A 17,410-nucleotide genomic window follows, 5' to 3' on the forward strand; every position below is an offset into this window, starting at 1 on the left:
GGAAAACGAAGCAGAAAACCATGATGAGATACCACTTTCTACCCATTAGGATGAGGGCTTTATCCAAAAAGCAAAAATAACAAGTGTTGTTAAGGATGTAGAAAAATTTGAATCCTCCTCCATTGCTGGTGGGAATATAAAAGGATACAACTGCTTTGGAAACAGTTATGCACTCCTCAATATGTTAAACATATAATTATCATATTACCCAGTAATTCCTAGTATATACCCAAAAGAGTTGAAAGCAGGGACTCAGATAGTTGTGCAGCATTATTCACAGTAATCCAAAGACGGAAGCAACCTAAGCATCCTTCAATAGATAATGAATAAACAAAATGTGGTATATACATACAATGGAATATTATTCAGCCAATAAAAAGTAATGAAGTTCTGACACATGCTCCACATAGATGAAGCTGGAAAATATTATGCTAAGTGAAATAAGCCAGATACAAAAGGACAAATATTGCATGATTCCATTTATATGTGGTATCTAAAATAGGTAAATTCAGAAAGACAGAGACTAGAAGGGAAGTTACCAGCAGCTGGGAAGAATGGGAAGTTATGGTTTCATGGGTATAGAGTTTCTGGGGATGCTGCAAAGTTCTGGAAATAAATACCGGTGATGGTTGCACAGCAATGTGAATGTACTAAACACCACTGGGTTAGCTGTACACTTAAAAATGGTAAATTGTATGTATGCATATTTTATCACAATAAAAAAAACTTTTAAAGAAAGCATATGTTACAAATTATTTGTAAATAGAACAACAACTTAATAATTAAATCACGGAACAATATTAAATGTATACCTGTAACAATGGTGAATGAAAATATCTATTATGAGAAAAGAATAGGCATGTATATACTATATATTTCCATTCACGTAAAGACAGAAAGAAAATTCTTAGATAGGTGCAGAAAAAACTGCTCTCTCTCATCACCTCTAGGGAAAATGACTGGAGGAATCTGGGACAGGGAGATTTAATTAACTTATTTACTATAAATCATTTGACTTTCTTACCACATATAGGTATTACTTTCACACTTAAAATAATGTGGAGGATGGACTGTAAGGAGGGGAAAGCTGAAGGCCTAACAGCTAAAAGGCTATTCCAATTGCTCAAGCCTAAACAATGGTAGTAATGATTGAAAGAAGTTTTGAAGGCAGATTTCATAGGATGTGAGAACAGATTAGACATGTAAACTGTGAGCAAGTGTCAACAACGACAATTTCCTGGTTCCCAAATGGCTATTAATGCAGTGATGCAGTTAATTGAAATGAAAGTACTGAGAATGTTTTCCACCTTTGTTACTAAAAAATTATTCCTGCTCCTAAGAGCAGGATTGAGATCTATGATTATCTTACACATTGTCAATCAGCATCTAACTTAAACTTCATGCTGTCTGAAGTTATACTTCTAGAAGAAACTGCTGTTTACAAAGTATTTTGACATTCTATCACTAATTTCCTGAAATAGCATTTCATATGAGCCAGAAATTTCTTTAAAATCATCATGGGTTTTATAAAATGTTATTCATCTTTGTTTGTTAACAGACAGACAACAAAAACCTTCTTGTCTCATGATGGACTAACAAATGTTTCTTACCATGATTGGCTTGCCCTGAAATGTCTTAACTTCTTCTCTTAAGTATTTAAAAGCCTGTTAACAAAGCAGGAAGGAACTTTCATTAGCATTCAAACATTTCATTAAAGCCATCATTATTCTATCAAGAGAGTTTTGGTAATTGCAACTATCTCTAAACTAAACAATAAAAAATTCTGAAGGTGATCCCATTATGCAGGTGACAGGGAATGAAAAAGTAAAAATTTAAGACTTCAGCTACAGTTCACATTTATTGTATATTAAACTACTATGGATTACTACTGACACATACTCACAAAATTCAAAACAGACCCAAAATATCACTACATATCAATTTTAAAATGGGTTCGGAGGGCCTTCTAAGATGAAGAATTAAAAAAAAAAATCAGTACAAGGTTTTAAAAGGCTATTATAGAAATTTTTGTTTCAAAGGAATATTACTTTTCTTATCTTTAAATAGGCCATGATAACAATTAAGAGTAAAATCATTATGTCAAAATACCAAGAATCAGAACGGAAGTTATACATATTGCGGGCCTACTCTGTAATAGAAATACTAACTACTGAGTACATAGTCTCTGATCCCCATGTTAATTTAAAAATTGTTAATATTTTTACTGATAGGAAACAAACTGTTCTTAAATTGAAACAAAAAAAGCTTTAAGAAGATCATCAAAAAGGAAACCAATTAATAAGCAACACCAAAAAGGTGAACAAGGTTCTCCAAAGTCTTTACAAACATTACTGTAAGCACACATTTTTCTCAATTAAAATATACACTACTGCTTTTATCACCAGGACTTCAAATCAGAAGAAAAGTTTTCTTCTCACCTGCTGTGCATCTGTGTCTGACTGGAAAGTGATATACCAGTTGCTATTGTGTGCAAATTCACAGCTTATCACCTTGGGGCAGTTTTCATTTTTAAACAAAGCTTTTACTTCCTAAAAAAGAAAATCTTCAGTTAACTCTAAAAATATATCAAAAATGGGCATTTTTTTTCCTCTTCATGTCTTTTGGTCTTTTCTATTTCTTTACTTAGTAACTGTTTACGCCTTCTGCCCATTTTTCTGTTGAGTAGAATTATACTCTGAAACAAGAACATGCATAGTTATAGTGCAAATTTTGTGCATGATTTAGGGATGGAAGCTTATTTTATAATCAGCAAAACTGAAGTATTATTTCAATCCTAGTGGCAAGCTAAATTCTGCTTAAGAGTACAATCTTTCCAGTCCTGTCATTGTCCAAAAAAACAGGTGTGGGTGGGTGGGGGGACTGTCCTACATTAACATTTTCTAGGTGCGAAGTATTTTATGCATTTTCATTTACTCCAAATGCTCCGTCTACAACAGTCACAGACATGAACTGTGCACAGATATCTTGTTTTTCATAACTGATTTAATTAAAAACTAAAACTCAAAAAAATATATGGATTTAGAAAAAGATGATTATCAAAACTCAGAGGGACTTCCCTGGTGGCACAGTGGTTAAGAATCTGCCTGCCAATGCAGGGGACATGGGCTCGAGCCCTGGTCCGGGAAGATCCCACATGCTACAGAACAACTAAGCCCATGTGTCACAACTACTGAAGCCTGCACGCCTAGAGACTGTGCTCCACAACAAGAGAAGCCATCACAATGAGAAGCACATGCACCACAACGAAAAGTAGCCCCCGCTCGCCGCAACTAGAGAAAGCCTGCGCGCAGCAACGAAGACCCAATGCAGCCAAAAAAATAAACAAAAATAAATAAATCTATTAAAAATTACTGAAAATAAAATAAACAGTTAAGAATATTTAGCTTTAACAATACTAATGATTTACCTCTACTGGTGTTGTTTCCGGAATCTCTCTAAGAATTACAATACAACGCTTATGACTTGGTCTCACTTTCTCGCCCTTCTCATCAACTTGCACCATGGGAGAAGCTGAAATTTTAAAGAAGTTTCATTCAAAAGTGTAAAAATAGTGATATTAATAATTCCATTAAAAAACTATTCATTTCAATTTCCAACTGAATAAATTAGCAGAGGCTAACATCTTAAAGAAATTAAGTTGTAGAATCAAAGATCACAGTTACAATAAAGTATCTTGAGACTGATATGCAAAGAACATTGTCCAATGTTATTCATTGCACAAATACTCAGTGTACTTATTTTGTGACGTGGCACAGTGTTGGAGTTGAGAAGAAGCCTTTAAGGAGTATACAATATTTATATCTCATAGGGCACTTCCCTGTATACAATTACCAAATTCTTTATTTCAAGTAAAATCAATGTACTGCATTAGCCAAACACTACTCTAGGGAATGTAATGAGCTTTGATATGTGAAAAAATTCTCCTTAAAATTAAAGTCTGAGAAACACTTAAAACCAAGAATTATATATAAATGATTACAATCTTTCTTTCAGATGCTGGTTTTGAGTTAATATAGAATGAAGGTAGTACCACAAGCCAAAACTTTTATTTCTAGTCCCTTCAAAGGATAATATGTCACATCTTCCTGTGCAGGTAAGTAGAGAGAATAAAAGTAGTTGTTAAGGAAGAAGGCCTGTGTATAAGTGCTAGGTTTCAGCCCTTGGAGGTAGGAGATTCTGTCTCTTGGCAAATTCTTTAAATGTTGACAAGACTGGGTCATTTTAAGATCTGGTCAAACCAGATCAAGACTGGTTTGATCTGTACAAACCGATCAGAGATTTCATAAATGTTTTTATCCCTCTGACAATGGAAATCCCTACTCCCATGTAAGTCTAATACTGGGCTTGCTTTATTTAACTTTCAAACATTTCAACGAATTTCAAAAAAAAAGTGAAGATCCACCTTTACTCAAGTAGTTAACAAAACCTGTATAAGAGAGGTTACCAAGAAATGCTGATATAAGACACAAACACCACTAAAAATTCTTAAGCCTCAATCTAAAATATAAATTCTTTACCAAACTTTGGAGCAGTGTTTGTCAAACTGCAGGTCGCAACTCTTTTAATAGGTTGTGAAAACAATTTTATAATAAAAGAAATGAACTCATTTCAAGCATTTAGTATTAATCTACTATTAACGTTTCAGTTGTGTGTATGTGTGTATTGGGTTGTGATATAAAGTTTACTTATTACTTTTGTTCAAAAGTTTGAAACAGATTGCTTTACAGGGTGTGATAATGACACATATAGCTTTCTAATAGCCCAGAAAACAGAGGTTTAATTGCTTAGACTTGAGTAAATGGGTATCAAGATGAACAACCAAGGTACAGAACTGATATACAAGCTATATATGTACCAGTCAGTAAAAACAGATAAATTATTAGCACAGAATAGCAAAAAATATGGAGTTAAAAACAATTTCCTGCATGATCAGAAGTCAAAAGAATATTTAATCTTTGATTTTAAAAGTAAGCTAAAAGGTACGATTTACATACATCTCAACACTTCAAGAATTAGGTCAGGGTCTGTGGTCAGCTTTTTTATTTCTTCCATGTTGGCAACTGTCCAAATTGGGATGAACTGATCACTGTCCATTTGAGATATCAGGTAAAGATCCTTTGACAAATTTTCTCTGAAAGGAATAAGAGAAGCAACAGTCCTATAAAACAAACAAGTCTTAAAAAGCACCTAAAGAAAAGAGATGCCTTATTAACTTTTGTCACTAAACCTAGGAAAACAAAATTATGCTATCAGAAATAACACAGTGAACTATGAAAATACGTAATATACAACAGATACATTCTAACAACTTCTGGAAAGTTTCTGAATCCCCAAATACATTGTGCCCAACAGTTTTGAACAAGGAATTTATGAAATTATATTGATGTGGAAAGAGGCTTAATATTAAAGTATATTACAAAATATTACATACAGTTTTGTTCCATCTTATAAATACCTTATCACTGATGTTAGAATATGCATATGGAGAAAATTGTAATGTAAACCATGAGTTGGATCATGGAGGATTTTCAGTTTCTTAATGTTTGCATTTTTTAATAGGTATGTTTGACTTTTTATTTAAATTTAAATAATAAAGTTAAAATAATAAATATAAAACATTTTAAATTAAGACAAAAGACTAAGATACATTTTTTAAAAAAGAAGATACAAATGCTCTATCTTACACATAATATCTTGTTCAACAAACTGAAGGAGAATCAAATTCATGTCTTGTTATTTACATCAAACCTTTGAAGCAGTCTGGTTATAAACAGCTAGAAATCTTTGCTTAAAATCCACCTTCTCAATGACCACCCTATTCTGAAACCACCCAAGTACTCCTGATTCCCCTCTTCCCTTGCTTATTCCGCTCTACTTTTTTCCATAGCACTTATCACCTAACATACTTCTAAGCTGCTTATTTATTATGTTTATTGTTTTGTCTCCCCCAGTCAGAATACAGGTTCCACAAAGGATCTTTGTCATTCAAAATGACAAAGCCTTAGTACTTGGCAAAGAGTAGGGTCCAGGCCTTTACATTCAAATTACACTAAAATAGAGTAGTAATTACCTTTTTAAGGTTACAATTGTCAACAAGTGGTGGTTATTTGTCTTGGGGGAAAAAAGAATAGAGAGGATACCAGTAACAGTTAAACTCACTTCTTCATAAAAGAAAGAACAGGGCTTCCCTAGTGGCACAGTGGTTAAGAATCCACCTGCCAATGCAGGGATCACGGTTCGAGCCCTGATCCGGGAATACCCCACATGCCGCAGAGCAACTAAGCCCGTGTGCCACAACTACTGAGCCTGCACTCTGGAGCCCACAAACCACAACTACTGAGTCCGTGTGCCACAACTACTGAAGCCTTGGTGCCTAGAGCCTGTGCTCCGCAACAAGAGAAGCCACCGCAATGAGAAGCCTGCGTACTGCAACGAAGAGTAGCCTCCGCTCGCCGCAACTAGAGAAAGCCTGCGCACAGCAACGAAGACCCAAAAATAAAATAAATTTATTTATTAAAAAAAAAGGAACATACTAGTCAACCAGATATTCTTTAAGAACTTGAAAATAAGACAACTGTAAACATAATATTGTACAACTAAAAGGCTGTAGCCTAAATCAACTCAGACTTTCAGCCAGTCTCTCCTTATAAAACAGTATGACACACCCTTAAAGAAACTACCTTGTCAGAAGTAAGTCAAATTAATAGATATATAACATCAAGGATTATGACTAATACCTATTATGTTCATGACTAATAACTAATATGTCTTAGTGGCAATTCTACTGAGCTACAAATGGCAATTACCTGGCTGGTTTGAACTGTATCATAGTTCTGAGTAGGATGTGATAGATCATGATAAGCCAGAGCTCATGCTGCAACAACTAAAAAAACTTGGATAGATTACAAAAAAATCATGTTTTTGGAAATAAAAACTGTAGAAGCTACAAGGACAAAATGAAATTCCAGAAAGATAATCTTTCTTTTCCAAGGATATCTGCAGATCCTGGACCAGAAAGAAACTAGTAGAGCTTTATTTTAGGCAGTTGCACAAGACTGGTATTATGAATTGGAAGCTAAAGGAGCCCCCAATACACAGCTGATTTTCCTCTATATGACATTTACTGAGTTCTAAGGAGGAAGATGGAAGGCTGGGACCCTGAAAGATGGAAGGCTGAAAAAGGAGAGTAAAATCTTTGTGGTCTTGTGGAAGCCCCAGTAGAAGAAGCAACCTTGCATCAAACCTAAGACAGGTCTCCCTGACAAGACATTTGCCAGATTTTGAAGCTGTACAGGGTAAGAGGCTAAAGAGCTCATCTCAAACCTCTGAAGAACAGAACTAAATTTCCCTTGGTGTTTCACGACTGAGGTAACAGAAACCTGCCAACTTCTAAATCAAAAGCCTAAGAAGGTCATGCCTAAGGAACAGAGATAAATCAGAGGTCGATCGAGTCTAATTAAAGTTGCTGCTCAGCCCTGACTCAGCTCAATCCTTAACTGGATTGAAGAAATCAATCTGCTTCTGCTTACCAGAAGAAAGCTCAACTCTTGTCTAGAGAGAAAAATTATGACACTGCAGCTTTCTAGTTTCTTTTATTATGTAGTGCCCAGCATATGTAGTGTCCAAATTATAATCAAAATTTATAAGACATGCAAAAAGCCAGGAAATTGTGACAATCAAGAGGAAAAAACCCTCAAATATAAGCAGACACACAAATGATCCAGCTAGTCGGCAAAGATTTTAAAATAACTATGACAAGTATGGGAGACAAAATGAATTGCATCATAGGCACAACTGACTAGAAGGGTCTTGTTTTCATAAAACTAGGGCCTGTACTAGACTATAAAGGCAAAGAAGAAAAAGGTGGAGAAGAAAAGGGAGATATTCAGGATGAAGAATCAATTAAAACTGAGTCAAGACTGTATTATATGTAAGGAAATAAAGAAGTCTATGATAAAATCCAGGTTTCTAGCTTAAAAAATTGGTTTACTGGTCCTCCTCCAAAAAACAGAAGGTATTACATTTGCACACATATCCAAACTTCTGTTTATTTTGGAAGGGGCAGTTCTACATACTGAAGGTTTATACATCTAAGCTATAAATATACCTACATAATTCTTAATTCTTATCTGTAAATAAGGTATCTTGAAATGTTTGCCTGAAGGAACTCTTTATTTAATAGAAGAAACTGGTAATATAAATTCTATACCCATCCACATCTTATTAAAAATAACTCTATGCTCAAAGATTACAAGAGCAAACTACTAAAAACATAGAGAACCCTAAAAATGAATATGATTATAGGAAAAATATCCAAAAGAAATTTCATTATCTTTCTACTGGGACTAGACCCTTTACATAATCAACTGGAGACCACATCTTTAAATCTAGTTAAGAAATATACTGAAGAATGATACCAAAATACATCACCAAAGGAAATTAAAACCATTTTTCCATTCTATTTCATAGGTATTTCACATCTACTGATCAAACAATTCAAAACGGAGAAAGGTCAGTTTAAAAATGATAGTGTACCGTGAGAAACAGAATTCTAATTGTTTCTTCAAACACTCTTTTAGTTCTTCTGTAGAAATTGCTGAGTTGCTTTCTCCTGATAGTAGAAAACAAGAGGGGAAAAGTTAATATCTAATTACCATAGGTAGTAAACTTTACATATTGTTTTCAGAGTAAGCCACAAAGTATGCACAAATTAAAATCACCAGAAAACTGTATTTTTATTCTTTTTAGAATTCAGATACACACAAGGTCTACCTTTTAACCTATCTATTCTTCTTTCTTTAGACAGATTTCATATCAGTTTTTTTTTTTTTTTTTTTTGCGGTACGCGGGCCTCTCACTGTTGTGGCCTCTCCTGTTGCAGAGAACAGGCTCCCGACGCGCAGGCTCAGCGGCCATGGCTCACGGGCCCAGCTGCTCTGCGGCATGTGGGATCTTCCCGGACCGGGGCACGAACCCGCGTCCCCTGCATTGGCAGGCAGACTCTCAACCACTACGCCACCAGGGAAGCCCTCATATCAGTTTTTAAATTACATATTTTATCAAGTAATTAACAAATCATCGGTAATACTAAAAGCACTTGGATACCATATTGTAAAACATTACCCTAAATACTTAAAAAAATGTGATAACTATTTATTCCTTTAATTTATTAACTATTTATTCCTCAAAGAACAAAAGTAATAGTGGGGCTTCCCTGGTGGTGCAGCGGTTGGGAGTCCGCCTGCCGATGCAGGGGACACGGGTTCGTGACCTGGTCATGGGCCCGTGAGCCATGGCTGCGGAGCCTGTGCGTCTGGAGCCTGTGCTCCACAACGGGAGAGGCCACAACAGTGAGAGGCCTGCGTACCACCAAAAAAAAAAAAAAAAAAAGTCATATTAATCTAGGGGCTTCCCTGGTGGCGCAGTGGTTAAGAATCCGCCTGCCAATGCAGGGAACACGGGTTTGAGCCCTGGTCCGGGAAGATCCCACATGCCGTGGAGCAACTAAGCCCGTGCACCACAACTACTGAGCCTGCGCTTTAGAGCCCATGAGCCACAACTACTGAGCCCACAAGCCACAACTACTGAGCCCTCAAGCCACAACTACTGAGCCCGTGAGACACAACTACTGAAGCCTGCACGCCTAGAACCTGTGCTTCGCAACAAGAGAAGCCACCGCAGTGAGAAGCCCACATGCCGCAACTAGAGAAAGCCCACACACAGCAACGAAGACCCAACGCAGCCAAAAAAACAAATAAATTTATATACATAAACAAAAGTAACAGTAATCTAAATTTGAAGACAGGAACTACACAAAGTGGGATATATATATGGCTCCACATCTGTACTATCGGTAGTAAATCTGATGTTAGTCACACTCCTTAAACTTCTATCTCTTAACAGACTTGTTGTTGCCAAGGGGGAGGTAGGGTAGGGGAGGGATGGATTGGGAGTTTGGGGCTAGTAGATGCAAACTATTATATAAAGAATGGATAAACAAGGTCCTACTGTATAGCACAGGGAACTATATTCAACATTCTGTGATAAAACATAATGGAAAAGAATATAAAAAAGAACGTGTGTGTGTGTGTGTGTGTGTGTGTGTGTGTGTGTGTATTACTGAATCCCTTTGCTGTACAGAAATTAACACATTGTAAATCAACTATACTTCAATTAAAAAAAAACCCACTTCTATCTCTTAATACTCTTTTCATTGCTTAATTTTAGAACACTATATTTTCCTGTAAAGATAAATTTTGTGCATGATTTTACCACTACTTTGTCTTACTACTCAAGATTCAAAATATTAGATATTAAATTAATTTCATTAAAAATGAAATAAGAAGCATTCTATTTCTATGTAGTATATGCAACCCTTCTAATATAAAATTCATCCACCCAAATGCTGGCTAAATGAATAATAACTTCATTTAAGCTTTCAGTGTTATTACAGCAAACTTTTAAAAATACCAGTTGGTTGCCAATTCACTTAAACCAACTCTAAGTTCAAAGTAGCCAGGATAGGTATATTATAACAAGGAGGGAGCAAAACCTAACCACCTTAAATTACTATATGGAAATACCACCCCATTCTACTTCAGAAATCAACTTACAAGCTGACTGACCTTAGAAATCTAATCCAGATATATATAATAAATAAACTGAGAACAAAGGTTTATATACCTTGACTAATGCCAGGGAACTAAGCAGTGACAGAGATGCCTACTCCTTATTTTCCAAAGAAACCCTTTAGAACTTAGAAAAATAAAGTTAGGTAATCAGGTTCTACAGTCTATCTTTAGTTTCTTTTAAATTTTATCCATTTTAAGTCCAAGCAATTAATAATCCATGCTAATTAAATGAATGTGAAAAAAACATATCTCACAAGTTGAACTGTAGTAGAACTATGATATAACACAACCTTTTTCTCAAAATTAATCCCTGCAATCTCACATTTATAAATGCATTTCACACTGACAAAAGTGATGGGAAAATTGACAGAACTTGCGTTGATCCCAACTAATAGATCAAGAAACTTGGACTCTGAAAGATCGTAATTTAGGTCTCTTTTTTAACTATATTGACTGTTTTCTCCTTTCATCTCTAATTTCACACTTTCCTTTAATAAGATCTTTAAAATAAACTTTTTTAAATTACAATGTTCATGTTTGGCCATTTGAAAACAGTATTTATAAAAGTCACCTAATATTTCATTAACATAAACTTCTTTTCAAATAATAAAATAGACCAATCAATGCCATGTTTACTAGAACAATGATAAAAAGACTGGAGGGGGAAAAAGACTAGCATACTGCATTCTCATTTTAACAATAAAACCATAAAGTTTACCAGAAACATCATATATTTGGTAACTCAGATCTTCTGGTCCCAAAATCATTCCATCAGTTGATTCCTCAATGCCTGTAGTAGTTCTTGTGGTTTCACAAGATGAATACATTACTTCATATTCCTTACACATATCATCTGCAAGTTCTCTATTACCTGTATTAAAGAAAACATACTGGAAGTGAATAGTAATTCTTTAAAATCCTATCTTTAGGCACTCTGGGCACAACAAGATTTTAAAGAATTCTAGCAATTGGGAAAATATCCACAAGATTTTAAGTAAGAGTCCAAAGGAGGTAAGTTTGACCATTATGGATAAGTTAAAATGATTAAGAACAGCTTAAACTTACATAGTACTATCTATGTATAAGACAGCTTCATGTTCTTTATTCACTTAATTCTCAGAAAAACCAATGCCAAATTAATTGCTATTGTTAATGTTTTACAGATGAAGGCAACAAGCATGGAGAGGTTAAGTCATTTGCCTAAGATCGAACAGTGAGTAAGTAACACTGGCAATGATGGTAGATCAAAACTAATTTAAAAATACCATATTGTACATGGGTTAAATGCTGAACCCAAAGATACAGCTACTGTCTGAAATTAGTGACAATCCATTCGTACTAGAAATAAACGAGAATGGTATACAAATTACATGTTAAACATTTATAAATATATTTTATCAAATAATCAAAGAATCTATTAAAAGTTCTATAAACTGGTTTGGCCGTATGTTTAACCAAAATGTGATTCAATCTGATGAAATATTTACGACTTACCCTCAGGATGAGACCCTGATGTGGCTGCTGTTTCATGCCAAGAGCTTTCAGTTCCATGCGTTACTGGAGTGGCATCAGTATTTCCTGGAGGTATTTCTTGCCATACTTTGGCATTAGGATTTAAGCCAGTTCCTTTAGATGTTACCTGCTAAATATTAAAAGGATCCATTTGTTAATTTTAAAGGTCAGAGCAGGGTTTCCCTGGTGGCGCAGTGGTTGAGAGTCCGCCTGCCAATGCAGGGGACACGGGTTCATGCCCCGGTCCGGGAAGATCTCACATGCCGCGAAGCGGCTAGGCCCGTGAGCCATGGCCGCTGAGCCTGTGCATCCGGAGCCTGTGCTCCGCAACGGGAGAGGCCACAACAGTGAGAGGCTGGCGCACCGCAAAAAAAAAAAAAAAAAAAAAAAAGTCAGTGCATTAAAATTATAAATTTAGACAAAACTTTTCCATTACTTAAATGTGAAGAAAATCCCCAATAATATTATGTAATCTAATAATAAATATTAAATAAACAATATTTTAAAGTTTTTGGCTCAACTTGAAAATATAAACCTTTTTAAGCAGATGAACTTGAAATGTTTATATGTAAAATTTAGCTACCTATACAATAAAAACATATTTTTATAAAATACTATTAGTATAGAAATACTGCTTTACCCCAACCTACTTGCAAGTATTGTTAAATTTATTAAAACTATTCACATATCTTTGATGTTAGTGTGTGTTTGAGTACCTAGAACAAATTTTTGAGTTATCTACAGCAATTTTCCACAGTACAATTTTTATTGCCATCTAAGCTGTGATAGAGGGTCTGAATGATTCTGTAAGTGGAAATTTTTTCCCAAGTCAAAAACCGCATTCTGCCTTATGTTACAATGCATTATTTCATTTGTCCTGAAAGTGTATTTTCTTTTTTTTAATTAATTAATTAATTTATTTATTTTTGGCTGCGTTGGGTCTTTGTTGCTGCCTTCAGACTTTCTCTAGTTGCGGCACGCGGGCTTCTCATTGAGGTGGCTTCTCTTGTAGTGGAGCACAGGCTCTAGGCATGCGGGCTCAGTAGTTGTGGCGCACAGGCTTAGCCGCTCCACGGTACGTGGGATCTTACCAGACCAGGGCTCGAACCCGTGTTCCCTGCATTGGCAGGCGGATTCCTAAACACTGCGCCACCAGGGAAGCCCAGAGGATTTGTTTTCTTTCAGCTGGATGACTGCACAGTAAGACTACCAATCTGGTATCACTTAAAATTTTCAACGTGGGTTTCTGGAGAACAAGTAGGGAATTTTAGCCCTACTTTGCATCAAAGAGGATTTGTGGTTAGAATAAGACCCCTCCTTCCACCAACCCAGAGCCAAGGCTAAAGCTGACAAGTTTTCCCTTTTCTCTGAGAAAGCTGTTTTTTCCCCTAGTTTATCTTTTGTCCTGTCTCTAAGCACTGCGATGAAAATCTAAGCTCTGGGCCACTAAGGATCAACAGATGCATTAGGGGCAGGACCTAAGTTTAACACCTGCTTCTTTCTCTGGATTAGTACTTCCTGATTTTTTTGGTCTGAAGATTTCATTTGCTTTCTTACCAGCTTAAAGCTCTGCTTAAAACATAATTTTTAAAAATTAACCACCTTCCCAGTTGTTTTCCAAAATCTCAAATTCATATTTCTTTAAAAGTACCAATACTGTCTTAAGAAAGCTAAATTGGGGACTTCCCTGGTGGCGCAGTGGTTGGGAATCCGCCTGCCAATGCAGGGGACACAGGTTCGAGCCCTGGTCCAGGAGGATCCCACATGCCGCAAAGCAACTAAGCCTGTGCGCCACAGCTGCTAAGCCTGTGCTCTAGAGCCTGCGAGCCACAACTGCTGACGCATGGGCGCCTAGGGGCCATGCTCCGCAGTGGGAGAGGCCACTGCAGTGAGAGGGCCGCCGCGCACCACAACGAAGAGTGGCTCCTGCTCACTGCAACTAGAGAAAGCCCGCGTGCAGCAACGAAAGCCCAGTGCAGCCCAAAATAAATAAATAAATATTTTTTTTAAAAAAGCAAAATTGAAGAGAAATTCCAACAATTGAGAGGCAACTATGGTATAACAGACAAAGATCAAGTTCACTCTTCCACCCAGTAACTGTGCAATCACTGACCCCAGTTTCCTTATTTTAAAAAATATAATGGGACTTCCCTGGTGGTGCAGTGGTTAAGCATCCACCTGCCAATGCAGAGGACATGGGTTCAAGCTCTGGTCTGGGAAGATCCCACATGCCGCGGAGTAACTAAGCCTGTGAGCCACAACTACTGAGCCTGAGCTCTAGAGCTCTCAAGCCACAACTACTGAAGCCGGCGCGCCTAGAGCCCGCATGCTCCGCGACAAGAGAAGCCCCAGCAATGAGAAGCCCACGCACCACAGTGAAGAGTAGCCCCTGTTCACCACAACTAGAGAAAGCCTGCGTGCAGCAACAAAGACCCAATACAGCCAAACAAAATAATAATAAATAAATAAAACCTTCATTAGGTAAAAAAAGTAAACAAGCAAGTTTTAAAAATATATATGTGTGTGTGTGTATATATATGTATAATGCCTATTCTACCAAAACTCCTTATAGTTTCTACACACCTTGGACACCTAACTTCATGTGTGTTGGTCACTACTTCCTCTTTCCCTCTTGTTATTTGTACATACTTCTATTTTGTTACCACTGTAATAGTTTATTTAAGTAAGTGTTCTTTGCAACCAGGCAGTGGGCTCAATGAAGAAAAGGTAGAAACTGGGTCTTCCTCTTCTATTTCAGCTATTAATATAAAACAGGCCAAGAGTATACTTTCAACTGTCTATTTGAATGGAACAGTAGAGGCATAGGTGCAAAACAAAACGAACAAAAGAACCCAACTAATGTTTAACTACTGTATTTACCCTTCTGATGTGCTAGAAAATCAGAGTTGATACAATCTTCCTTGTTTTCATGTGCCTGTTTAAAATGGAAGTCTTACATTGGAGTGGTTCTTGGCTTTTTGATTTCAGGGCTGCTAAAAGCTTTTACAATAAACATCAAAACCAATAACAAAATGTCAATCGTAGCAAGGGAGCAAAAGCATCTTTAAAGTAGCACCAAAGATGAATAACCAAAGCAACATCTTCGCTTAGAGATGTTAATTCACAACTACTTCATATCATTAATTAGCTCAGGGAATAAACAACCAATTTTCTTATAGTACCACCAGGTAGCCCCACCAGGACAGGTACCCAGGTATTATTTAAAAACCTCTAGGTATGTAATTCCTTGGCGCTCCAGTGATTGGGTCTCCACGCTTCCACTGCAGGGGGTAGGGGTTCAATCCCTGGTCGGGAAACTGGGATCCTGAAAGCCTCATGACGTGGCAAAAGAAACAAACAATCAAAAACACCTCTAGGTACCGGTTTTTTCTCTTTTTTTAAAATATTTATTTATTTATTTATTTGGCTGCACCGGGTATTAGTTGTGGCACATGGGATCTTCTTCGCAGCATGCAGGAACTTTAGTTGCAGCATGCACGAACTTTAGTTGCGGCATGCAAACTCTTAGTTGCAGCATGCATGTGGGATCTAGTTCCCTGACCAGGGATCAAACCTGGGCCCCCTGCATTGGAGAGCGGAGCCTTAGCCACTGGACCACCAGGGAAGTCCCTATGTAGCAATTTTAGAATGCAAGTAAACTTTACATTTGCCCCTATGTAGACATGTAAACAGGGCATGCTTATCAGTTAGAATTCAGAATCCACTCTGGCTAAATTAAACAGAAACGTAATTTATTAAAAGATAGTGTCAGGCTTCCCTGGTGGCACAGTGGTTGAGAATCTGCCTGCTAATGCAGAGGACACGGGTTCGAGCCCTGGTCTGGGAGGATCCCACATGCCGCGGAGCAACTAGGCCCGTGAACCACAACTACTGAGCCTGAACGTCTGGAGCCTGTGCTCTGCAACAAGAGAGGCCACGATAGTGAGAGGCCCACACACCGCAATGAAGAGTGGCCCCCGCTTGCCACAACTAGAGAAAGACCTCGCACAGAAACGAACACCCAGCACAGCAAAAATAAACAAATTAATTAATAAACTCCTACCCCCAACATCTTTTAAAAAAAAAAAAAATGTTCCGGAAGTGCCCTGATGAGGAAATCACTAACCCTGCCACCACCAAGCAGTAAATGCCAAAATTCAAATCCATTACAACTTTTATTATTACCAGCACCAATGTCACTTCTCCATTAGGAACTAACTCAACCTTGTATTAACTCCACTTTAAGCTGACCGCCTCTACTGCCACTTCTGTCTATGAAATGGAAGTTATGAATAGAACCCTCATTTCCCTACATTGTATATTTTCAAAAAGAAGACATCTGTAGGTGTGGTCTGACTAGTGGCTCTTAGTAACATGCCTGCATCCATCCAGATACAAGGGAATCTGGGAATTTGCGTTTTGACTAGTACGTTCACTGGAGAGGCCTAACTCATAATATGGGCATTTCTGCAAATGTAGAAAGCTACTGAAGAATTGGGAGGTCCCAAATATGATAAAGAGATTAAGGTTAATATTTAACATACAAGATATATTATGCCACGTATACTTAATTTATAAATAAATACCCAATATTGGGGAATTATGATTAAAAAAACTTAACTTTTACTTACTGACGGGATGTACTATTTCACTAAGCATTAAATAATGACTCAAAATAATTAACTATATGCCTTTCAGCAGCATACTACCCATAAATCTGATGTCTCCCTTGCTAATGGTGCCAAGAATAATCAAAGTGTGAGGTCTATGGCATATAGACAAGCAGTACTCCTGGGCATGTTTATATTTTTCTCCAGACTAGTTAAGAGTATGCACTCTAAAAGCCATTAATGTACAGAAGAAGACATATACAAGAATGTATATTGCAGCCCTGACCCCATTAGTGAAAGACTGAAAATAACCTAAATATCCATCTATAGACAAATGGTTAAATAAAATGTAGTATATTTCATAACATAGAATACTATAAAAGTTTTAAAAAAAAAGGCCTACATACACTAATGTGGAAAGTGCTCCAAGGTATATTATTCAGTGAAAAAATTCAAGTTGCAAAACAATAAGCATTTTGGTTTTTACTCATATTAACAAACATAAAATCATTGTACAGATAAACATATTGGTATGTAAAAACAGAGAAGGTTTGGAAGGTTACTATTAACAATAGAACTGGGGACTTCCCTGGTGGTGCAGTGGTTAAGAATCCGCCTGTCAATGCAGGGGACACG

The 17,410-nt window shown here is 36.8% G+C and overlaps 1 protein-coding gene across 5 annotated transcripts in view; it reads right to left on the reverse strand.

The window, feature by feature from the left end:
• Positions 1-17,410, reverse strand: part of LARP4 (La ribonucleoprotein 4) — a 64,917-nt gene that overhangs the window by 35,391 nt on the left and 12,116 nt on the right. For 3 of the 5 annotated variants that reach the window (XM_060166244.1, XM_060166246.1, XM_060166249.1), the window contains 7 exons: positions 12,147-12,294; positions 11,371-11,523; positions 8,557-8,632; positions 5,016-5,152; positions 3,428-3,531; positions 2,439-2,549; positions 1,611-1,664 (listed from right to left, as the gene is read on the reverse strand). In XM_060166244.1, coding sequence (XP_060022227.1) covers positions 1,611-1,664; positions 2,439-2,549; positions 3,428-3,531; positions 5,016-5,152; positions 8,557-8,632; positions 11,371-11,523; positions 12,147-12,294 — 783 coding nt within the window. Of the gene's footprint in view, positions 1-1,610; positions 1,665-2,438; positions 2,550-3,427; positions 3,532-5,015; positions 5,153-8,556; positions 8,633-11,370; positions 11,524-12,146; positions 12,295-15,393; positions 15,498-17,410 lie in introns of all 5 variants that reach the window. The other 2 variants (XM_060166248.1, XM_060166245.1) reach the window with 2 other exon arrangements.

Source organism: Lagenorhynchus albirostris, chromosome 11 (assembly GCF_949774975.1).
Source record: "Lagenorhynchus albirostris chromosome 11, mLagAlb1.1, whole genome shotgun sequence".
Classification (NCBI taxonomy): Eukaryota; Metazoa; Chordata; class Mammalia; order Artiodactyla; family Delphinidae; genus Lagenorhynchus; species Lagenorhynchus albirostris.